Source organism: Phocoena phocoena, chromosome 7, assembly GCF_963924675.1.
Source record: "Phocoena phocoena chromosome 7, mPhoPho1.1, whole genome shotgun sequence".
NCBI lineage: Eukaryota > Metazoa > Chordata > Mammalia > Artiodactyla > Phocoenidae > Phocoena > Phocoena phocoena.
The window spans coordinates 6,080,227-6,104,943 of record NC_089225.1 but is presented as its reverse complement, the minus strand read 5'-3'; the positions used below and the strand labels follow the sequence as shown (position 1 = coordinate 6,104,943).

Below are 24,717 nucleotides of genomic sequence, written 5' to 3'. Positions count from 1 at the left end.
ACTCTCTGTGAGTGATTCTTCTTATTTTTTGCTACAGAAATGGGTCTGCACAAAACCATCCACAATTTTAACTGGAGGCTATTGAGGCCAACAGCAAAGGTCGGACATGTGACCTGGGAGGGGCCACTGCCTGCAGTGGGCTGGATTCTGACTCTGGGTAGCTGCCTTAGCTTGGGGAGGGTGGTGGGGAGGGGATCCAACCATCAAAGTTCCCAGACACAGAAATAAAAGCTTGACCCATCTATGATCACTTTATAGGTAAATCTCGTTTCTTTTGGGCTTTGGGTCTGTTCTAACCTGAATGACTATTCTAAACTGTTGGGCCACCACTTCTAACTGCAAATTAAAACCATCACCAAGCGGGGCCTACATGATTCTGCATTGTGTTTATATTCACCACCCACCCCCAAGGCATACCAGGAGCCAGGACAAAAGCTGCCCACAACCCACAGGAATCTCCAATGCCACAAAGAGAACCTTATGCAAATGCCAACCTTTGCCATAGTAGGTAATGAACTTTTCCCCCTTGTATAAAGAAAATACAACTCAAAATTCCTGTATCCCAAAAAGAGGTGGGAAAAACTTAAGCAAAAGGACTTGCTAGATTATATACTCCTTGAGTTAGGAATATAGATTATGTACATTAAAACCGTACATCTGCTTCTTCCACTACCTGACAGGCAACGTTCCTCTGCCCCCAGACACTGAACACGTGGGAATGAAAACTGACATGTGACGTTCCTTCAACAAATACCAATTCACTGCCCAGAAATCATCCAGTGTCCCCCAGGCCCGGGGGCTGCTGCATGCCACACTGACCTTGGATATGAAGATGGTGTTGATTTTGGGGTTATGCTTGAAATTCTGGAGAATCTGCATCCTTTCTCCCTGGGATGTAGGACCATAGATATAGGGTCTAGAGAAGAACAAAGCTGTGTTAGGAAGACTACAGAATCACTCCTCAATTATCCTGAAAGCATGTCAGAGGGAAAGGGAGATCTTGCAAGGTTTCTCTCTTCCAGGAAGCCCTCTGTCATGCAAAAACATCAGGAAGAGAGGCACATAAGTGAGAGCCTACAGACCCTCCCCACCGCCTTTCCAAACCACACACACCGCACCCTTTCCACTCTGAGCCAAGATGCAGATCACTACTCTCTTCAAGATTCCCTCCTTTACCTTTTTGTTTTTGGCCTGTGCTCCTTCCTGCCTCAGTTATCTCTCACGCTAAGCTTAGCGTCTATACAAGGAGAATCCCCTAGATTTCACGAAGCTCAATGGGAGCAGCAAAGAAAACATTGCTATTTGCAAACAAGAGTTTGGAAGGAACTGTTTCCTAATCAAACAAGCATTCTCCAAGAAAGGAGAAAAGAGCCCCTTCCAGACTTTTCCCCATGGACCCTCTATAACACTAAGCTCAAACATTTCTCTTGAGTTTCCAGCTCTGTGCCAAAGGGTACAACCCTGTCTGAGAACCTCAATGGCACCTGGCAAAGCCATTCCTCTGCTTTTCTTGTAATGATGTGGTTTTGTAGTTTCTGAAGGGTCAGCAATAACAGTGATGGTGACGATGACAACGACAAGGACGATGAGGACAGCTAGCAGGCATACAGGGCCCACCCACACCAAACATGCAGCTGGGTTCTACCCTGGGAAAAAAACATCCATGCCTGTCGATATTTCTCGAAACTGTGAAAGGTAGGTTTCACGTTCCCAATTTACACACGAGGAACTGAGGGTCAGGAGCCTAAGGAGGCTGACCCAAGTGGCTGTTCCACCACTGAGGCCACGAGCTATCCCCGGGCAGTGCCCATGGAAGGCTCAGGAAGCACGACTTCTGATACTCCACACGTGCTTCCCAACACTGTGCTACAAACTGGGTACAGGTGTACCCAAGAGAGCAGCCCCCTTGCCGGTGGGGAAGCTGGGCAGGGCCTGGGACAGCTGGATGCTTCCCTAACCACGGCAAGCCTGGCCTGTGAGAGTGTTCGGGGCACCACGCAAATCTTCTAATTTCCTGTATGTGTCATGCTGTGAAAAAGGTCGGGAAACTGCACTCTTCAGAACAGCCTGTCTCTTGATACCCAGGATTTCAGGTGGTTCTTTTTCTCCTCGCTCGTCATCAGGAAAAACAACTCAAATAGTGGTGAGCCCTAAGTTTCTGAAGGTTCTCTCATATAGGAAATGAAACAGAAGGGTAACCATCCTTCGGAAAGAGGACCTAACATTTGTTGAACACCTACCAGATGCAGGAATCCTCAGAGGTAGGTGATGGTAACTCCATGTGACAGTGGAACAAAAGGAGGTTCAGAGAGGTCAAGAACTTTTCCTAGGTCACACAGCTAATAAGAGGAGGAGCTGGGAATCAAATCCAGTGTGTCTGACTCCAAAGTTCATGTTCTACCCACTACCTCACACTATCAAACAACCCAAAGAGTCTCTCCTGCAAAGTACTTTAGTGACACCTATTTCTTTCTCAGTAAGGTCGAAACAAACCAGAAACTCAGAGACTCCCTGCCATACACCAGTCCCAAGTTACAGAATGGAGCATAGCTCAGGATCCAAAGGACCATTGTATAGCAAGAAAATGAGACAGACAACAACACTTCATACACTTAAAGGCCAGAAATACCAAATAAAAGGAAAAAAGAATAAGTAAAAGTTGTAATTACGATTCTAGTACCCATGAGAGAGCCACAACCTGCTGCCCTTCACCATGCCAGATTGGTTCAGATTTGACAGTGCCAGGCAAATGAGGGAGGCTCCAGGAAGAGTCAGGATGGAGTACTGGAATGAGGGTGGGGATAGGAGGGAGGATGGCTCTTAAATCAGACACAGTAAATATATGCACTGTCTTGATGCCCCTCTCAAATAGACGCTAATGTGACAGTAGTAAAGGATTAAAAAAACACAAACCCGCAAGGGCAAAGAGAACAGAAGTAATAGCAGAATAATGGAAGCAGAACTGTGGAAACTGAAAAGCAGATGGATACAGGCACGGAAACTAAAGCAGTAGACCAGAGAAAGCAGAAGCCCAAGCCAGCAGGAGGGAAAAACCAATACAAAACAAGACAATTTTCTACACAGAACACAGAAGGGTTCAGGATCTAATCACCAGTTGCCTCAGAAGGTGGGTGGTAGGGTAGGATTGCAGATAGAAGGATCGACAGAGTACATGCATAAGGAAAAGTGTCAGACCCCAACTCTGACAGCCAGGCATGCGTCCTCCCACCTGGCAGAGAACTGGAAGTTTACTTTCTAGATTCTGAACAGGAAGGTCTACACTTAGGGACCTCAGGCAGAGCTGAGGGCAAAGCAAGATTGAAAGTGAAAAACGACGGGGATTCCCTTTTCCCTCCCCCACCACAGGCTGGTATCTAGGAGACCAGAAGATTCTTCTCTGGAGAAACTTTCCAGCACAAGAGAAAAGACCCAGAGATACTGGAATCTGGCAATCTCTTGACAAACTAGCCAGGTCCCTGCATGATCATGCTGTGGAGAGGGCCATAGGTCGGCAAACCCACTAAGCTATACACAAAGGCCGATCCGCTTTTTAGCGACTGACCGTTAACTAAGAAACTAGAGCCAAAGACTACCAAAAATCAGAAGAAGGTCTCTAAAGATAGAGCTGAAACAATCAAAACACCTGAAGAAAAGAGAGACAGTGTAGGCAATAGAAGAAAGCTTCAAAAGCTTTAACAGCCTCAGATAAGACACTGTACTTAAAAAACAAAACAGCTGGCGATATAGAACTCTTGGAAATTAACAAAAGCTTCAATAGGGTTGGAAGAAAAAGGGATAAAAAAATGAGAGAAATTGGGAGTTCACTGGAAGTCCAGTGGTTGGGACTGGGCACTTTCACTGCCATGGCCCGGGTTCGATCCCAATCCCACAAGCCGTGCAGCATAGCCAAAGAAAAGAAGAAGAAAAAAGAAAAGAAAATTGGAGAAGCTGTCCAAGAGATCTAACATCTGACCAGCAGGAATTCAAAAAAGAGAGAAAAGAAAAAACGGAGAAGATGAGTAACAAAGAAAAAACAGAAAGAAATTTTGGAATTGAAGGCCACGAATTTCCAGACTGAGAGGGTCTACTGAGTGTCCATCACAATGAAAGAAAAAAAGATCACACTAGTCATATTGTTTTGAAATTTCCAAAAATGAAAAAACAGATTCTAAATTCCTGAGAGATGGAACACAGGACCACCAGAACAGATCATCAGACTTGTAAGCAGCTGCATTGGAAGCCCCAAGAAAAGGACCCTGCCTTTTGACATGCTGAGGCTCAGCCAAACTACTGATCAAGTGTGAGACTGAATAATGACATCTCCAAGCGAATTCTTAAAAACTTTTCCTCTACGTACCTTCTCTCAGAAATCTACTAAACGATACACTCCATCAAAACGAGTGACCAAGAAAGAGGACACTTGAGATTCGGCAACAGGGGCTCCAACACAGGGAAGAGGCACAAGGAACTCACAGGATCATGTCAGAGGGACAGTTAGGCAGCATCTCTAATCCTAGAGAGCAAGCAGACCAATGCAGAGTGGGAGGATAAAGTGCTGGTTGAGGCTGGTGGAGGATGAAGAACTGGAAGGGATCCACCAGGGAAAGAAAGTGAAAAGAAATCGAGAGATTACCTGATGGATCTGACCCTTTTGAGAAGGAGTTTATGATGCATGAAGAGTCTGAAAAGGACTAATTAGTAATTATATAGAAAACCAAGCGAAAGTAATAACAAGGCAATTATTAACTTCAGGAAAAACAAATGTTAACACAAAGGAAAATGTAAGCATGGTACACTATCTGCCTTGGCTTGAACAATACTTACACAGCCAAAATAATGTAACATCGAACACTAACGTAACCCCAAATACACTGGGAGGATAGAGTGGGGGAAGGAGATGGAGTAGCATATGTAAGAGAGCTAAATCCACAACTCCCATGGTAGGAAATTAGTAAGCAATTTCTACAATTAATAATCAAGAAATTACTATATAAATTATTACTTAGAAATATGAAGGTAAATAGAGAAGAGAGTTGAAAGTGGCTATCTTTGGGGAAGAGAAATTGTGAGTAGGAAGACAGGTACAAGGAACTGCTGGTTTTTGTAAGTCTGTTACTTTGATAAAAAGTAAAATCTGGGCTTCCCTAGTGGCGCAGGGGTTGAGAGTCTGCCTGCCGATGCAGGGGACACGGGTTCGTGCCCCGGTCCGGGAAGATCCCACATGCCGCAGAGCAGCTGGGCTGGTGAGCCATGGCCGCTGAGCTTGCGCGTCCGGAGCCTGTGCTCCGCAACGGGAGAGACCACAACAGTGAGAGGCCCGCGTACCACATAAAAAAAAAAAAAAAAAAATGTAAAACCTTTCCTACATTAAAAAAAGGTATGGACCAAAACCTTCAAGAGCGGCGGAGGACTAAGACATGGAGATCACCTTCCTCCCTACAGATACATGAGAAATACATCTACATGTGGAACAACTCCTACAGAACACCTACTGAACACTGGCAGAAGACCTCAGACTTCCCCAAAGGCAAGAAACTCCTCATGTACCTGGGTAGGGCAAAAGAAAAAAGAAAAAAGAGACAAAAGGATAAGGACAGGACCTGCACCAGTGGGAGGGAGCTGTGAAGGAGGAAAAATTTCCACTCACTAGGAAGCCCCTTCAATGATGGAGACGGGGGTGGGCGGGGTGGAAGTTTCAGAGCCACAGAGGAGAGCGTAGCAACAGGGGTGCAGAGGCCAAAGCAGAGATTCCCACACAGAGGATCAGTGCCGACCAGCACTCACCAGCCTGAGAGGTTTGTCTGCTCACCCGCTGGGGCAGGCGGGGCTGGGAGCTGAGGCTCGGGCTTCAGAAGTCAGACCCCAGGGAGAGGACTGGGGTTGGCTGCGTGAACACAGCCTGAAGGGGGTTAGTGCACCACAGCTAGCCGGAAGGGAGTCCAGGAAAAATTCTGGAACTGCCTAAGAAGCAAGAGATCACTGTCTCGGGGTGCACAAGGAGAGGGGATTCAGAGAACCGCCTAAACAAGCTCCAGAGATGGGTGTGAGCCGCAGCTATCAGCGTGGACACCAGAGATGGGCATGAAACGCTAAGGCTGCTGCAGCCACCAAGAAGTCTGTGTGCAAGCACAGGTCACTGTCCACACCTCCCCTCCCAGGAGCCTGTACAGCCCACCACTGCCAGGTTCCCAGGGAGAACGCATGGCATGCCTCAGGCTGGTGCAACGTCATGTGAGCCTCTGCCACCGCAGGCTCGCCCCACATCCGTACCCCTCCCTCCCCCCGGCCTGAGTGAGCCAGAGACTCCTAATCAGCTGCTCCTTTAACCCCGTCCTGTCTGAGCGAAGAACAGACGCCCTCAGTCGACCTACATGCAGAGGCGGGGCCAAATCGAAAGCTGAACCCCGGGACCTGTGCCAACAAAGAAGAGAAAGGGAAATCTCTCCCAGCAGCCTCAGATTAAATCTCCACAATCAACTCGATGTACCCTGCATCTCCGGAGTACCTGAATAGACAACGAATCATCCCAAAATTGAGGCAGTGGACTTTGTGTGATTTTCTGTATAGCTTTGCTTTTACCACATTTCCTGGGGCTCTGTCATTTTTTTTTTTAATAGTTTTTAGCATTTGTAACCATTGGTGGATTTGTTGTTTGGTTTGGTTGCTCTCTTCTTTCTTTCTTCCTTTTTTATTACTTTTTAACTCTTTTTTATTTTTAACAATATTTTTTATTTTTTAATAACTTCCTTTTCTTTTTTGCTTTCTTTCTTTTTTACTCCCTTTCCTTAAGAGCTGTGTGGCTGACAGGGTGTTGGAGCTCGGCCAGGTATCAGGCCTGTGCCTCTGAGATGGGAGAGCCAAGTTCAGGACATTGGACCACCAGAAACCTCCCGACTCCACATAATATCAAACAGCGAAAGCTCTACCAGAGATCTCCATCTCAACACTAAGACCCAGCTCCACTAAACAACCAGCAAGCTACAGCGCTGGACACCCTATGCCAAACAACTAGCAAGACAGGAACACAACCCCACCCATTAGCAGAGAGGCTGCCTAAAATCATAAGGCCACAGACACCCCAAAACATACCACCAGACGCAATCCTGCCCACCAGAAATACGAGATCCAGCCTCATCCACCAGAACACAGGCAACAGTCCCCTCCACCAGGAAGCGTACACAACCCACGGAATCTACGTTAGCCACTGGGGGCAGACACCAAAAGCAACAAGAACTACAAACCTGCAGCCTTTGAAAAGGAGACCCCAAACACAGTAAGGCAAGCAAAATGAGAAGACAAAGAAACAAACAGCAGATGAAGGAGCAAGGTAAAAAACCCACCAGACCAAACAAATAAAGAGGAAACAGGCAGTCTACTTGAAAAAGAATTCAGAGTAATGATAGTAAAGATGATCCAAAATCTTGGAAATAGAATGGAGAAAATACAAGAAACGTTTAAGGACTCAGAAGAACTAAAGAGCAAACAAACAATGATGAAAAACACAATAAATGAAATTAAAAACTCTCTAGAAGGAATCAATAGCAGAATAACTGAGGCAGAAGAACGGAGAAGTGACCTGGAAGATAAAATAGTGGAAATAACTACCACAGAGGAGAATAAAGAATGGAAAGAAATGCGGACAGTCTCAGAGACCTCTGGGACAACATTACACGCACCAACATTCAAATTATAGGGCGTCCCAGAAGAGGAAGACAAAAAGAAAGGGACTGAGAAAATATCTGAAGAGATTATAGTTGAAAACTTCCCTAATATGGGAAAGCAAACAGTCATTCAAGTCCAGGAAGCACAGAGAGTCCCATAAAGGATAAATCCAAGGAGAAATATGCCAAGACACATATTAATCAAACTATCAAAATACAAAGAAAAAATATTAAAAGCAGTAAGGGAAAAACAAAAAATAACATACAAGGGAATCCCCATAAGGTTAACAGCTGATATTTCAGCAGAAACGCTGCAATCCAGAAGGGAGTGGCAGGACATACGTAAAGTGATGAAAGGGAAAAGCCTACAACCAAGTATACTCTACACAGCAAGGATCTCGTGCAGATTTGATGGAGAAATTAAAAACTTTACAGACAAGCAAAAGCTAAAAGAATTCAGCACCACCAAACCAGCTTTACAACAAATGCTAAAGGAACGTCGCTAGGCAGGAAACACAAGAGAAGGAATAGACCCACTATAACAAACCCAAAACAATTAAGAAAATGGTAATAGGAACATACATTATCAATAAATGTAAATGGATTAAATACTCCCACCAAAAGACACAGACTGGCTGAATGGATACAAAAACAAGATCCATATATGCTGTCTACAAGAGACCCACTTCAGACCAAGGGACACATACAGACTGAAAGTGAGGGGATGGAAAAAGATATTCCCTGCAAATGGAAATCAAAAGAAAGCTGGAATAGCAATTCTCATATCAGACAAAATAGACTTTAAAATAAAGACTATTACAAGAGACAAAGAAGGACACTACATAATGATCAAGGGATCGATCCAAGAAGAAGATATAACAATTGTAAATATTTATGCACCCAACATAGGAGCACCTCAATACATAAGGCAAATACTAACAGGGGAAACTGTCAGTAACACATTCATACTAGGGGACTTTAACACCCCACTTTCACCAATGGACAGATCATCCAAAATGAAAATAAATAAGGAAACACAAGCTTTAAATGATACATTAAACAAGATGGACTTAATTGATATTTATAGGACATTCCACCCAAAAACAACAGAATACACATTTTTCTCAAGTGCTCATGGAACATTCTCCAGGATAGATCATATCTTGGGTCAAAAATCAAGCCTTGGTAAATTTAAGAAAATTGAAATTGTATCAAGTATCTTTTCTGACCACAACGCTATGAGACTAGATATCAATTACAGGAAAAGATCTGAAAAAATACAAACACATGGAGGCTAAACAATACATTACTTAATAACAAAGTGATCACTGAAGAAATCAAAGAGGAAATCAGAAAGTACCTACAAACAAATGACAATGGAGCCACGACGACCCAAAACGAATGGGATGCAGCAAAAGCAGTTCTAAGAGGGAAGTTTATAGCAATACAATCCTACTTTAAGAAACCGGAAACATCTCTAAAAACCAACCTAACCTTGCAGCTAAAGCAATTAGAGAAAGAAGAACAATAAAACCCCAAAGTTAGCAGAAGGAAAAAAAAATCATAAAGATCAGACCATAAATAAATGAAAAAGAAATGAAGGAAACAATAGCAAAGATCAAAAAACTAAAAGCTGGTTCTTCGAGAAGATAAACAAAATTGATAAACCATTAGCCAGACTCATCAAGAAAACAAGGGAGAAGACTCAAATCAATAGACTTAGAAATGAAAAAGGAGAAGTAACAACTGACACTGCAGAAATACAAACGATCATGAGAGATTACTATAAGCAACTCTATGCCAATAAATTGGACAACGTGGAAGAAATGGACAAATTCTTAGAAATGCACAATCTGCCAAGACTGAATCAGGAAGAAACAGAAAATATGAACAGATGAATCACAAGTACTGAAATTGAAACTGTGATTAAAAATCTTCCAACATACAAAAGCCCAGGACCAAATGGCTTCACAGGCAAATTCTATCAAACATTTAGAGAAGAGCTAACACCTATCCTTCTCAAACTCTACCAAAATATAGCAGAGGGAGGAACACTCCCAAATTCATTCTACAGGGCCACCATCACCCTGATACCAAAACCAGACAAAGATGCCACAAAGAAAGAAAACTACAGGCCAATATCACTGATGAACATACATGCAAAAATCCTCAACAAAATACTAGCAAACAGAATCCAACAACACACTAAAAGGATCATACACCATGATCAAGTAGGGTTTATCCCAGGAATGCAAGGATTCTTCAATATCTGCAAATCAATCAATGTGATACACCATATCAACAAACTGAAGGATAAAAACCATTTGATTATCTCAATAGATGCAGAAAAAAATTCTGACAAAATTCAACACCCATTTATGATAAAAACCCTCCAGAAAGCAGGCATATAGGGAACTTACCTCAACATAATAAAGGCCATATATGACAAACCCACAGCCAACATCATTCTCAATGGTGAAAAACTGAAACCATTTCCTCTAAGATCAGGAGGAAGACAAGGTTGTCCACTCTCACCTCTATTATTCAACATGATTCTGGAAGTTTTAGCCACAGAAGTCAGAAAAGAAAAAGAAATAAAAGGAACCCAAGGCGGAAAAGAAGAAGTAAAGCTGTCAGGGCTTCCCTGGTGGCGCAGGGGTTGAGAGTCTGCCTGCCGATGCAGGAGACACGGGTTCGTGCCCCGGTCAAGGAGGATCCCACATGCCGCGGAGCGGCTGGGTCCATGAGCCATGGCCGCTGAGCCTGCACGTCCGGAGCCTGTGCTCCGCGACAGGAGAGGCCGTGACAGTGAGAGGCCCGCATACCGCAGAAAAAAAAAAAGCTGTCACTGTTTGCAGATGACATGATAGTATACATAGAGAATCCTAAAGATGCTACCAGGAAGCTACTAGAGCTAATCAGTGAATTTGGTAAAGTAGCAGGGTACAAAATTAATGCACAGAAATCTCTAGCATTCATATACACTAATGATGAAAAATCTGTAAGAGAAATTAAGGAAACACTCCCATTTACCACGGCAACAAAAAGAATAAAATACCTAGGAATAAACCTACCTAAGGAGACAAAAGACTTGTATGCAGAAAACTATAAGACACTGATGAAAGAAATTAAAGATGATACAAACAGAGAGAGAGATATACCATGTTCTTGGTTTGGAGGAATCAACATTGTGATAATGACTATACTACCCAATACAATGCTTATCAAACTACCAATGGCATTTTTTACAGAACTAGAACAAAAAATTGCACAATTTGTATGGAAACACAAAAGACCCCAAATAGCCAAAGCAATCTTGAGAAAGAAAAACAGACCTGGAGGAATAAGACTCCCTCACTTCAGACTATACTACAAAGCTACAGTAATCAAGGCAGTATGGTACTGGCACAAAAACAGAAATTTAGATCAATGGAACAGGACAGAAAGCCCAGAGATAAACCCAGGCACATATGGTCACCTTACCTTTGATAAAGAAGGCAAGAATATATAATGGAGAAAGTACAATCTCTTCAATAAGTGGTGCTGGGAAAACTGGAAAGCTACATGTAAAAGAATGAAATTAGAACACTCCTTAACACCATATACAAAAATAAATTCACATCTAGGATTAAAGACCTAAATGTAAGGCTAGACACTATAAAACTCTTAGAGGAAAACATAGGCATAACACTCTATGACCTAAATCACAACAAGATCCTTTTTGACCCAACTCCTAGAGAAATGGAAATAAAAACAAAAATAAACAAATGGGACCCAATGAAACTTAAAGCTTTTGCACAGCAGAGGAAAATATAAACAAGACGAAAAGACAACCCTCAGAATGGGAGAAAATATTTGCAAATGAAGCAACTGACAAAGGATTAAGCTCCAAAATTTACAAGCAGCTCATACAGCTCAATATCAGAAAATCAAACAACCCAATCCAAAAATGGGCAGAAGACCTAAATAGACATTTCTCCAAAGAAGATATACAGATTGCCAACAAACACATGAAAGGATGCTCAACATCACTAATCATTAGAGAAATGCAAATCAAAAGTACAATGAGGTATCATCTCACACCAGTCAGAATGGCCATCATCAAAAACTCTACAAACAATAAATGCTGGAGAGGGTGTGGAGAAAAGGGAACCCTCTTGCACTATTGATGGGAATGTAAATTGATACAGCCACTATGGAGAACATTATGGAGGTTCCTTAAAAAACTAAAAATAGAACTACCATACCACCCAGCAATCCCACTACTGGGCATATACCCTAAGAAAAACATAAGTCAAAAAGAGTCACGCACCACGATGTTCATTGCAGCTCTACTTACAATAGCCAGGACATGGAAGCAACCTAAGTGTCCATCGACAGATGAATGGATAAAGAAGATGTGGCACATATATACAATGGAATATTACTCAGCCATAAAAAGAAACGAAATTGAGTTATTTGTAGTGAGGTGAATGGACCTAGAATCTGTCATACAGAGTGAAGTAAGTCAGAAAGAGAAAAACAAATACCATATGCTAACACATATATATGTTATCTAAAAAAAATGGTTCTGAACAACCTAGGGGGAGGACAGGAATAAAGACGCAGAAATAGAGAATGGATTGAGGACACGAAGAGGGGAAGGGTAAGCTGGGACGAAGTGAGAGCTTGTCATGGACATATATACACTACCAAATGTAAAATAGATAGCTAGTGGGAAGCAGCAGCATAGCACAGGGAGATCAGCTCAGTGCTTTGTGACCACCTAGAGGGGTGGGATAGGGAGGGTGGGAGGGAGACACAAGAGGGAGGGGATATGGGGTAATATGTATATGTATATCTGATTCACTTTTTTATACAGCAGAAACTAACACACCATTGTAAAGCAATTATACTCCAATAAAAATGCTTAAAAAAAAGGTATGATTTTAGAAAATTCAGCAATTTAATCCTTCTATGTCTCAGTTTTCTCATCTGTAAAATGAGAATAGTACAATGACCTCATGTGGTGATTAAATCACAGTTTGTGAAGAGAAACTGTTCTGTACCCACCCTTCCCTCTGCATCCCTACCCATCACATAACGAATGAAGGCTTATCTTCTCAGGGGACCTTGCCTTCTGCTCCACTCACAGCACCTGAAGCCCTGCATCACTGTGCACAGAAGCACAGGCCTCTTCCTCCTATCTTGGCAGGAAATTTTCAACAGCCAGGTTTTAAACACAATATCTGGGTGGGGCTGTAGGCTAAGGAGGACCCTGGTCGGTGTTTCCTAAGAAGTTCTTTCTAGATGCTGGGCCAAACCTTGCCTTCCTGGCCCCTGACCAAATACAGTGTGATCTCATCTCTGGCCAGAGCACCCATTGAACCTGAAACTGCAGATGCCAAGCCGTGCCCCCTTTGGAGCCCAGCTCCACATCATCACAACTCTAGCCCCCGCTCCCTCAGCTCAGAGTGACCAGGCCCCCACTCCCACGCACTCTAACCAATGACTGACCACTTGCCCTTTTGTCTCACCTGGTCCCTGGGACCACAGAACTAGACCTTTAGATACTAAGAAGTTCCTGAGATCTTCGAGAAGAAAACAGGCACTTTCTATACTGTCACATGGGGAAGTTGAACTGGCTTTGGAGGCTACTCTAACTTTCCAATTCTTACTTGTTCAGTCGAATGGCATATTCCTTCAGAGCAAACACGTTGTCAGCAAAAACAATAATCTTGTCATTCCTCCTTTCATGAAACTTGATCAGAAACTGGCAAGCTCTGAATTTGTTGGGGTTCATGGTGTACAGCAAGATTCGTTTCTTGGTTTTGATTGCCACATACTCCCGGTAAAACTCAGGAGACATCGGGCACCAAACCTGTGATACAATAAGAATCAGGGGTCAGTATGCAAGTTTAAGCATCATACAACCGGGAACTTCAGCAAATTAGCTTTAAAACAAATCAAGACACAACCAATGGTATGTGAATTATATCTCAATAATATTGTAAACACACACACACACACACACACACACACACACACACACACACACCACAAAACAAAACCTAATACCCAGTGTTGAACCAGGATACTCTCACATGTTAATAACAGAGATTTTAAAAGGCATCAATATCCAGGGAATTATTCTCACACCAGCTCCAAGTGAAGAAAATCAGATTCCCAGCCAGTGGTGTAAACAATCCCTCCCGTTTAGATCACACCTCCACACACAGCACTGCTACAGAGAACTGCACACACACTTGCCAGCTCTGCCTGTTGGGTTAGCCTAGCAATGACATCCCAGGAGTAATGAACACACCAGCACCCAGATCTTGGCTTTTAAATTACATTCTCTGCTAAAAGGGCTCCATGGTGAAATGGCTGATTCCAGGGCCAGGACAGGGAAAGTACCAGATGAGCCGGAAATATCTTACTGTGCCAGAAAGCAAGGAAGTGCTCAAAGTCTGATGGGAACATGTCAAATGGTCATAGAAACTAGCTTGAATGTAGTCCCACTGGTCACATCTGAGACAATTTGAGCATCTAAATAAGAATGACAGTAACATTCCTGAGGGCCTCCTCTCTGCTAAGCCCTGTGCTTGGCTGTTGACAAACTAAAGGAAGCTCGGGCAAGTACACTGAAGTGCCATGACTAAAGGTCTCAAGGCTGTGTACAGACCCTCCAGGAGCTTTGCACTGGAACAAGCCATAGCCTACACTGGCAGACTGAGGTTTTGGTTGCGACCAGCGCCACTTCTGTGTGATTGCCACAGACCACTTCTTCATGCTGCCACCACTGCAGAATTAGCTGACACGGTTATGTGTCAAACTCTGTGCTGAGCTCAAATCTAAGTTTTGCTGTCGTTACCTTTTCTGATTCTCTCTGGGACATATCCTATTATGACCCCTTTAGAATTTCTAGTTCTTCATAACCAAAGCAATTCTTTTTTCACAGTAAAATCTTTAAAATCATGCATTTCCCAGAATATGAAACACAAGTGGCCAATGAACGTACGAAAAGATACTCAACGTCATCAGTAAACAGGAAAACACAAGTTAAGACCATAAAAAGATACCATTTCACACTTAATCAGGTCTGTAAAAATTAAAAGAAGACATTTCCATATTAGGTGCTGGAGATGTGGAGCTAGCTCACTCACCCTGGACGAGAGTGCTAACTGGTGCAACCACTTTGGGAAACAGAGTTTTCCACATGACTAGTGAAGTGAGCATCCGGAAAGCCCTTGACCCAGGCAATGCTACTTCTAGGTGCACCTGCCACAGCAGTGGCCTTCAAACTTGGACCAGTTTATGTCATAAACTAAACACTCCCACACACAAACACAGTCTTAGGAAACAATATATACCTTTAATACATATAATGCATTCTGGTAGATTCTACTCTATCCTGATCATGACGCACCGAAGTGATGTCACCATCTACTACGTGGTCACAGTCCACAGTGTGAACACTGCTTTAGGAAACGTCTGACACAGGAAACAGGTACAAAAAATACATGCAGCAATACTGTCATAACAACAAAAAAACAGCTCCAAATTCAGAGACAGTGTCCGCCTAGGGTTGGGACTAGAAGCAGGGCCTTGCTAATGGGCACAAGGGAACTTTTGGGGATGGGGGAGATGCTCTGAAACTGGATTGGGGGCGTAGCTGCACAACTCTTTACATTTACTAAAACCACAGAAGTTATAAATCACACTATTTTCTAACAACAGATGAATGTTATGGAACATAAACTAGACCTCGACAAGGCTGTGAAAAAAAACAACTTAGCAACCCAAACATCTGTCGACGTTAGAAACGATTTTATTTTTACTTCTGTGTAATATTCCATTAGCTATCAAATTGTGGTATATTTGTCCAATGGAATACTACAGAAGAATTAAAACTAATAAACTACAGCTACATGTCTCATTAAAAAAATAATGCATTATGCAAAGAAAAAAATACTAAGCAAAAGACAGAAGTCATACAAGAACACATATAACCTGATTCTATTTGCATATACATAAAGATTTTTTAAAAGGCAAAGCTAAACAATGAATGTTTTGGGAATTATACATAGGAAGTAAAATAATAAAGAAAAGCAAGATGACAAACCTAAGCTCCAAGACAGCGGTTACCCTGGCAGGGGGAGGGGAGATGCAACTAGAGAGGAACAGGCGCCTCAAAAGTTCTGACAATGCTGTGTAAGGTGGGTGCTGATTACGAAGATGTAACCAAAGGGTAAGGAAGCTTCTCGACAGAGCAAGTCCACCTGCACAGCTTCCTCACACTCACCTTCACCCGAAAGGCCCATGTCTGCCCTCTGAGGACACAGCCCACCCTACTCTAGCCACTGAGTGACAGTCATTTTAAGGTGCCAGAAAGGATTTCTGTTGCTGTTCCTTCTGAGAAGACTTACCTTTCTTTGAACATGTATTTTAAACACATACCTGTGCAGGTATTCATCACAGAATATAGGGAAAATGGGTTCTTAGAAATAAAATAATCAAGGTCACATGTGCCTTCTGGGGGCATCAAAACCAACAGGCTTTGGTACTGGGGGTGGCCTGTGGGTTTGCCCACGCAGGACCAGCAAGAATCCCTCCGGGGTGAGGGTGGGCAGGAGTAGCCTGAGGTGCTCATTCCCAAAGAGGACGAAACGCCAAGCCAGCCTGGATCAGCCTCCTGACCTGACCACTTCCTGTGTGCCCGTGGACGAGTGATTCTGCTTCACACATCTGTGAAATCGCGGCAGACTGCCCACCCCACGGGGGGCTGAGGGTACTGCACGAGGCAGCAGCACTTTTGCTCAGGTCCTGACCTGGGTACCTGCCCACGAGGAATCGACCTGATCCATTTCCCTCCCCCAGGGACCGTGCCAGGAAGGGGACAGCTACCTCAGCGCACTGGACTTTGGCGATGTAGCCGTTGTTCTGCAGCTCCATCCAGTTGGCTTCATAGAGCTTGGGCCCAATCAGAAAATTTAAGTCGACAATTTTGTCATCTTCCCGGACGAGTGTTGCGGTCAAGCCCAGTTTGCAGTGGGCCTGCACAATGGTGAGCACCCGTCGGAACATCTTGGCTGGGGAAACAATCGGCGCATTCACGCTGTCACTTTTTTAAACGCTCAAAGTACCAAAGACAGCCTCGACCTAATACTGGCCCGGGACACTGTACGGCTGACCCCCGGGCTTCTGGATCACAGGAACCTGGCTCTAGACAAGAATGATTAGGTGCGAATGCTTAATCTCCACTTTTAGACCTGTCCAAAAGAAGGGTGAAAAGGAGAACAAGAGAGGGAGATGACCTGGAGGAAGCCCTAAGCTAGGGAACCCCAGCACTCCCCTCACAACAGCTCGGCTATCAAGAGCACAAACGGCAATCTGAAACATGACCTACACTTAAAATGCCACTGAGCTCTGAATCATGCAAGGAATTGGTTCACCCTGAGGCCTGTACCTCAGTTACCGGGAAGACGGTGGGGTATCTGGAGGACCAGAAGAATGAAAGGAGCTCCGCTTCCCACCACCCTCCCAGAAACCAGGAAGAAACAAGGGAGAGATGAAACCCCAGGCACCTCTCCCACCTTAGGAAACATCCCTCTCTACACTCTTCCAATTACATTCACTCTTGTCAACCAGCAACGTCCTTTGCCTTCCTTTCGCTTGAATGTTATCATTCTTTCTGAGGTATCAAATTAAATTAAATAAACACTAAAAGGGTACAAGATATTCATTTTTAAAAACTCAATTTATAGGTTTCCACAGGCTCACCTTTTAAAAACTCTTAACACTATGAAGAAAGGTAAAAATGTTGAAGTCATGCTTACTTATATCCAATTAAAGGCAAGGTTAGTGACACTTCAGAAATAGACCTGGGAATTCCCTGGCTGTCCAGTGGTAAGGACTCCATGCTTTCACGGCCAGGGGCCGGGGTTCAATCCCTGGTCGGGGAACTGAGATCCACAAGCCACCGTGGCACGGCCGGATTAAAAAAAAAAAAGAAATAGACCTAACAATCCGAGGGAAAGAAGGGCAGACGTCACCAAAATACAAACCAAAAACATAAGAACAGTAAAATAACAAAGGGCTGTCTAACCCCAGTAAGTGCCCAGGTCTCACGGTTTCACACACTGAAGCCTAACACAGCTTGCACACACCCCTGGAAAACAAACAAACAAAAAACCAGGGTCAGGCTTATGTCCAATGGCTGTGCTGGCTCCAAAAAAGGGCAGCCAAGGACCCCAGACCAGGTTCCCCACGTCAGAAGGACATGGCAGCCAAGGCAGTGGAAACCCCAAGCTACTGTGGGCTCCAGGGAGGCAGCATTGGGGCGGCCCGGGGACTGCATCAACCCGAGGGGAGCACAACGCGGGGACCCTGCCTGGACACTCTGCAGCCAGAAACAAGCCTTCCCCGAGGCATCGGCCCTGCAAACGAGTCACGTCCCACTGCTACGTTCTCTCACAGCCGTAACAGCTGTCACGGGGGAAGAACTCACATACAACGATGTGCATGGCTCCATGAATTTTTACACAGGTACATACCTGTGGAACCACCCAGATGATGGGAGTGTCCTCAGCGCCCAGAAGTCTCGCCTCTGACCCCTCTGGTCAATACCAGCACTCTCCCTCAAGGGAACCCCGATCCAACTTTAGTCATCAGAGAGGAGGTCGGCCTCCGGTCTGAAGTTCACGTAAATGGAATCACAGTACGCACTTTGCACGTGCGGCTTGTTTCACCAGACATTATGTCGCGGTTGTCATTTGACATTTATTTGTGTGATTCTCTGTCTCTCCCACTTTGTCTCCGGTGCCAAGCAGAGTGCCTGGTACTTCATGGGTTCTCAATAAATACTTGTTAAAATAATAAAAGTGGCACAGTGCCTTGCATGCAGGAAACACCTAATATATGCAAGTACTGTAATAAGAATTTCTTATTAATATAATGACTTAATAGGCCTCCTTTTGGAAGATCTATAAAAGAACACAACAATCTTTATCTTCTGGGATAAATCTCAAAGATTTACCATTCTACCTAGTCCAAGTGGTAAATGTTTATGGCAGAATCTTACTCTGATTGGCTAGAATTCCCTATTTAACATCTGCTCTCTGGCCCAGTGAGCATGGCCATAGGGCTTACAAGGCCTGAACGCAAAATCCTTTAGAGCAGTTTGGTTTCACTCTTCTACCTAAACAGAGGCAAACTGCTCCAATGAACCAGAGGAGAGACAGACACACTTAGTGAACTGTGTGGGGTACACCTCTATATCCTCATCACCAGATAACCAATCCCAAGCCTGGCTGCCACCCTCTAAGACCTGGGGCCCAAGTTAAAGAGGAACACCAACGTATGCTAAATATATCCTCCGGCAGAAGGCCTCAAACATCCCCACGCTTCAAACACAGCCTTCAACTAAACTGCTATAAAGCAATTCCAAAGTCGTTTATAAAACATGTTTCTCTAGATCACCAATTCCCAATCCAGTCAGACCCAATACCAACCCCCTCCTTAAAGGTTTCTTCTTTCTCTTGGTTTAGTTTTTAAATATCACACAGTAAACTGCAATTCTGAGGCTGGGTGGGTGAGAGTGTCTACACACGTTCACACGTGTGCGGACTCGCGTAGCCACCACCATCATACTCGGGAGACGAACCAATCCATGACCCCAAAAGCTGCCTCGCGCTCTCCCTGTCCAGTCATACCCTCCCCGCCCCACCCCGGCACCCACCCATCTGTTCTCCGTCACTACAGTTTTGTCTTTTCAAGAATGTCCTACCAAAGGCATCACACACTCTGTAACCTCTTGGGACTGGCTGATTTCACTCAGCACGAAGCCTCTGAGACTCCTTTCCACGGAGCGTCCCAGCGGTTGAGGGGCCAGCTTGTCCATCCAGCCACTCACTGACAGTCATTTCCGTTGTTTTCTAGGTTTCGGAGATTACGACCAGAGCTGCTTCTATAAACATTCATGCACAGGTCTTTGTGTGAACCTAAGTTTTCATTTCTCTAGAATAGATGCCCAGAGTGGGACTGCTGGGTCTATATGGTAATTTTCTAATAAACTGCCAAACCTCCCCAGAGTGACTGTACATTTTGCACTTCCTCTGGCCACGTATGACAGTTCCAGCTGATCTGCACTCTTGTCAGTACTTGGTACTGTCAATATTTTTTATTTTAGCCACTCTAATAGGTCTGTAGTGGCATCTCATCGTGGCTTTAACCTGCATTTCCCTGGGGACTAATGCTGCAGAACATCTTTCAAGTGCTTACTGGCGTCTGTATAGTCTCTTGAGTGAAAATCTGTTCGTGTCTTTTGCCCGTTCTCTAACATTTCTGCCTTTGCCTGACTGTAACAGCAATCAAATTAACATGTCTACGGCCTAACTCCTGATCTTCTCTCTCCAAACCTGCACCTTCTAGAGTCTTCCCCATCCCAACACCCACTCCACCCTTCTGACGGCTCAGGCCAAAAGCTGACAGTCATCCTTGATTCCTCTTTCTTTCAGAACCACATCTAACCAGCCCACTTAACTTTCACAACATAACCAGAATCAGTTTACCTTTATTCTTACTGGTCCAAGCCTCATGTTGGGATTCCACCAACTAACCTACCTAGCTGCTCTCCACCCTTGCTTCCTGCAGTCTCTTCTCAGCACAGCAGCCAGGGTGATATTTTTATAACTTTAAGTCAGATAATGTCACCCCCAGCTCAAATCCCTCAAATGGCTTCTCACCCAGAGTGCAAGCCAAAGACCTCCTTCAGGTCCTACAGGATTGGCTCCAAAGCCTCTCCGACCTCAGCCTTGACCGCTCTCCTCCACGTTCCCCTCCAGCTGCAGGGCTACAGTATTGTCAGGCCATGCAAGTACTACTTCCCCACTTCAGGACTGCTTCCTTCTACCCGAGAGACCCCTCTCATCCCTACCTGGCTTGCTGTGAACATCTCTCGGTGTTTTCAGACATCCAGAGGTGTTGGAGGAGCCCTCATTACACAGAAAAAAACAGATAGAGAGGCCATTTTGACAATGTTTTGAATACTCTATGTGAAAATGCCTCTGATTTCATTTACTTCAGAGTAATCTCTAATTTACACTTCGTAATTGATCAGGGCTACCCATTAACTTGTTTTATCAAGAAAGGTTTGCCTGGGTTTCCCTGGTGGCGCAGTGGTTGAGAATCTGCCTGCTAATGCAGGGGACACGGGTTCGAGTCCTGGTCTGGGAGGATCCCACATGCCGCGGAGCAACAAGGCCCGTGAGCCACAACTACTGAGCCTGCGCGTCTGGAGCCTGTGCTCCGCAACAAGAGAGGGCGTGATAGTGAGAGGCCCGCGCACCGCGATGAAGAGTGGCCCCCGCTTGCCACAACTAGAGAAGCCCTCGCACAGAAACGAAGACCCAACACAGCAAAAATATTAATTAATTAATAAACTCCTACCCCCAACATCTTCTTTAAAAAAAAAAAAGAAAGGTTTGCCTGGAATGCTATTCAGTGATGAAAGGAACACAGCATTGGTACGTATTACAACGTGGGTAAACCACTGTGTGAAGTGAAAGAAGTCAGATAAAAGAAAATACATATTATGTGATTCTGTGAATATATTTCCAGAAAAGGCATGTCTCTAGAAACAGAAAGCAATTCAGTGACTGCCTGCGGCTAAGGATGAAAACACCGATGGTAAGTGAGTATGAGGACGATGTTCTAAAACTGGGTCATGGTGATGGTCGCACCAACTCCATTTTACTAAAAATCCTGAATCGTATACTTATGATGGGTAGATTTTACGGTTTATAAATTATGTCAATATGGCTGTTTAAAAGGACTGCCGGCAATACTTGGACTTCTGTAACATATTAAGGAACAATACTTTAGTCCTCAAATAAAACAAATATTGCAAGGACTTTTTTGTGCTCCCAGTCTAGTTTTTGCATGACCGAAAAGAGAAAAAATGGGTTAAGGGTAAGCTGAGGTGCAACAGTTGAGAGGGAGGATGGAAGAAAATAGCACTTTCTAGATGACTACTCTGGGCCAGTGATTAAGGAAGCTGCCAGTGTGTACACCCACCCACCACTAAGCCCCACCCCACCCCACCCACCCATGCTCATGGAAATCAATCTGTCTCTACGATGAGTAGGCATCCCAGCTCTCAGCCTGCTTACCTGGTATGGTGTGTACTTCGTCCAGGATCATGAGGCCCCACTCCTGAGTTTTGAGCCACTCCATCACCCGCTCGGCCTCCCAGGACCTTTTGGTGGTGTGGCCCAGCATGGAGTAGGTGCTGATGGCAATGGAGCAGCCTATGGGCTTGTCCTTGGCGTCGGAGGTAAAGCGGCAGATCTGGCTGTCGTCGATGGTGGACCACATCTTAAACTGGGCTTTCCACTGCTCCACAGACACAGCTGAGTTGCCCAGCACCAGGCAGCGTTTTCTGACTGTGCACGCAGCTGTCACGCCAACCAAGGACTTCCCAGCACCTATGAGAAATCAACGGGCAATCCTACCCAAGGCCGGGTTGAAATGAGGGACAGGGACAGACAGAAAGACTTGTCGGCCCACCAATCTGGCCAAAATTATTTGTAATAATCCTCACAGCTGACACTGTTGAGGTGCTTACTGCTCCAAACCTGTTTCCTTCTTTAGAAAAAGGAGGCACACACACTTCACACACAAACGTGAGAATTAAAAGACACAAGCACCAGGCCCTATTAAAGCACTGTACAGGCATCTCATTTAAATGTTGAAAAACAACATTTGTCAAAATAAACCATAGGTGAGAGACACTCCTATTATTGCCATTTTAAACATGGGAAAACTAAAGCTGAGGGGTAAGTCACCCAAGGCCCTGGGACAGCAGTGCTGCTGGGGTACAGCGTGCCCAACACCCAGACTACCTCCGGAGGGACTCAGTAAAAGACGGCTACTATGATGACACAACAAACTGGGCTGAGCACTTGGGAATGCGGTACGTACGCTGCTACTGGCAAAGACAGAGGAAGGTGAAACTCCAGGGGCTTCTGAGTTTACGACCACCTACTGTATGAAGATCAAGATTAAAAATCAAGCTATTCCTTGAAACAGCAATTCTTCCTTTACCAGGGGTGTGCATCAAAATAACCCACGAGGCTTTAAAAAAAAACCAAAAACTGAAGGTGCCTGCCCCTCCCCTAGAGAGTCTGCCTTCTTGAGTATGGGGTAGGCCACCAGCTGAGCCTACTGTGACCTCTGGCCAAGAACCTAGGCCAGACCTGACACGACTTAGGACAAATGATGTTAGATGGGCGCCAAGGGGGCTGCCACAGCCCCTTCTTGGATGTGCACACTGTAATAAGCAGTCTCTGTGCTAGGGAGCCTCCAAACACATACAACTTCCAAGACTGAGTGTGAGGAGCTCTAAGCCCAGGATGTAAACTCGCCCTTCCCACAGCACCGCCCTTCCTCACTGCCCAAGACTGCATACACTGCTGAGCTGATTGGCTCACTGCCTGAGCTGCCCCTCCACAATGAGCTCCATGAGGTCAGGAGAGCTGTTCTATCCACCACCACACGCCCAGCGTGGAGGCCAGGGCCCTGCACAGAGCAGGCACGCAAGTATTCGTCAAGTCACGAATCAGGGAGCCATGTGACACTGGCTGTTCCCTGACCAGGTGGCATTTAGAGGAAGGCCCTCAGCGAGAGCGTAAGGCAGATCCGGACACAGCAGCCTAGCCCTCTTCTTCACTCAGGCATCACTCACCGCAAGGAAGGACGATGACCCCGGAACGTGCGCGCCCATTCCCGAACATCTTCCGCAAGCTCTTCTCCTGATAAGGTCTAAGGACAGCTGTGGGTTTCAGGTCAATGTTGATGTCAGGGTTGACAGAATCATTCCGGAAGTCGTATTCTGCTAACAGAGGGTACTCCAGGTGGATGCAACGTTTCTGGAGTTCCTCAATCATTTCCTGCAAAGTGAGCATGAAGGTTTTATAATCCTGTTAACTCCAAAGTGTGCTCACGAACAGCACACATTCTAAGGAGCCTAATGATTTAAAGAAAAAAAAAAAAAAGGTCAGCTAGACTTTCAAATTTCAGATCTTGCTTGATGAGAGCCAGCTTAAAGCACAGACTAAGGGCCCCAAACTAAGGACATGGACAAAATTAAATCCAATCAGCCACCAAAAATGCCCCCCAGGCACTGCTTCTCACATCTCCCCAGGAACTTGTGAACACTGACCCCCCCAGCCTGAAGAACAGGACACTCAGATCTAACTCCATCAGGAAGAATGGTGCTGTAGTGCACAGACACCAAAATTTGGGGACAGATGGGGATTCCTTCCTCTCACACAGGCTACAAACAGTCCATGAAGGGCTGAACCAGCTTCTGACACAGGCTTAGAGAAGCAACCAGGAGGGGTACGTTCACTAACCTGCTTGACTTCAAAAGATACTGTCTGTGTCTCTTCTTCTTCCTCCTCGTCCTTGTCCATTTGCTCATAAAAGTCAAAGAGGTCCGTGGGGATGTCAGATTTACCCTGTGGATCTGTCACCCGGGAAGTGGATGGCCCACCGCTGCCTTCAGCACTCTTAGCGATCTGAAAGAGAAAGGCAGGATCTGGACTTGCACAAAACATTTAACCCTACTGTTACCGAGCAACAAAGCTGCAAGAAAACAAGGACTACTAGACTGCAAATGCTGGCCTAAAAGCACCTGAGAGAATTAAAATCCTAAATGCGTCCACCCCCAAGGGTGACCCAGGAGGCCACATACAGCAGATTTGCTTGTGAAAGTCTCTGTGATGAGCTCGGTTGCCTCCCCCTCAGAGTTCCTCAGGCGGCATTCCCGGATCATGGGATCCTGGAGAAGATGCTGGATGACATCAGGGTGAGAACTTTCAACGAAGTACCTGTAAGAAGGGAGGAAGGAGGTGCATACTGACCAGTACACCATTTTCAGAAGGTTCCACTGCTCACTCATAAGATGATCTGGAGATAGCGGCCTAAGGCCTCTCTCCACGCTCACCCTCCCCCAACCCTTTGCCAAATCTGAGATATGAGCTACTTGCCATGACATAGCACACGAGGGTTGCAG

General features: G+C 45.0%; 1 protein-coding gene across 1 annotated transcript in view; it reads right to left on the bottom strand.

Annotated features, from left to right (window-relative positions):
- Positions 1-24,717, bottom strand: part of ERCC3 (ERCC excision repair 3, TFIIH core complex helicase subunit) — a 38,136-nt gene that overhangs the window by 9,878 nt on the left and 3,541 nt on the right. The window contains exons 5-11 of the mRNA XM_065880436.1: positions 24,397-24,532; positions 24,056-24,220; positions 23,386-23,590; positions 21,812-22,126; positions 16,548-16,732; positions 13,319-13,521; positions 820-916 (exon numbers count right to left, since the gene is read on the bottom strand). Coding sequence (XP_065736508.1) covers positions 820-916; positions 13,319-13,521; positions 16,548-16,732; positions 21,812-22,126; positions 23,386-23,590; positions 24,056-24,220; positions 24,397-24,532 — 1,306 coding nt within the window. The remainder of the gene's footprint in view (positions 1-819; positions 917-13,318; positions 13,522-16,547; positions 16,733-21,811; positions 22,127-23,385; positions 23,591-24,055; positions 24,221-24,396; positions 24,533-24,717) is intronic.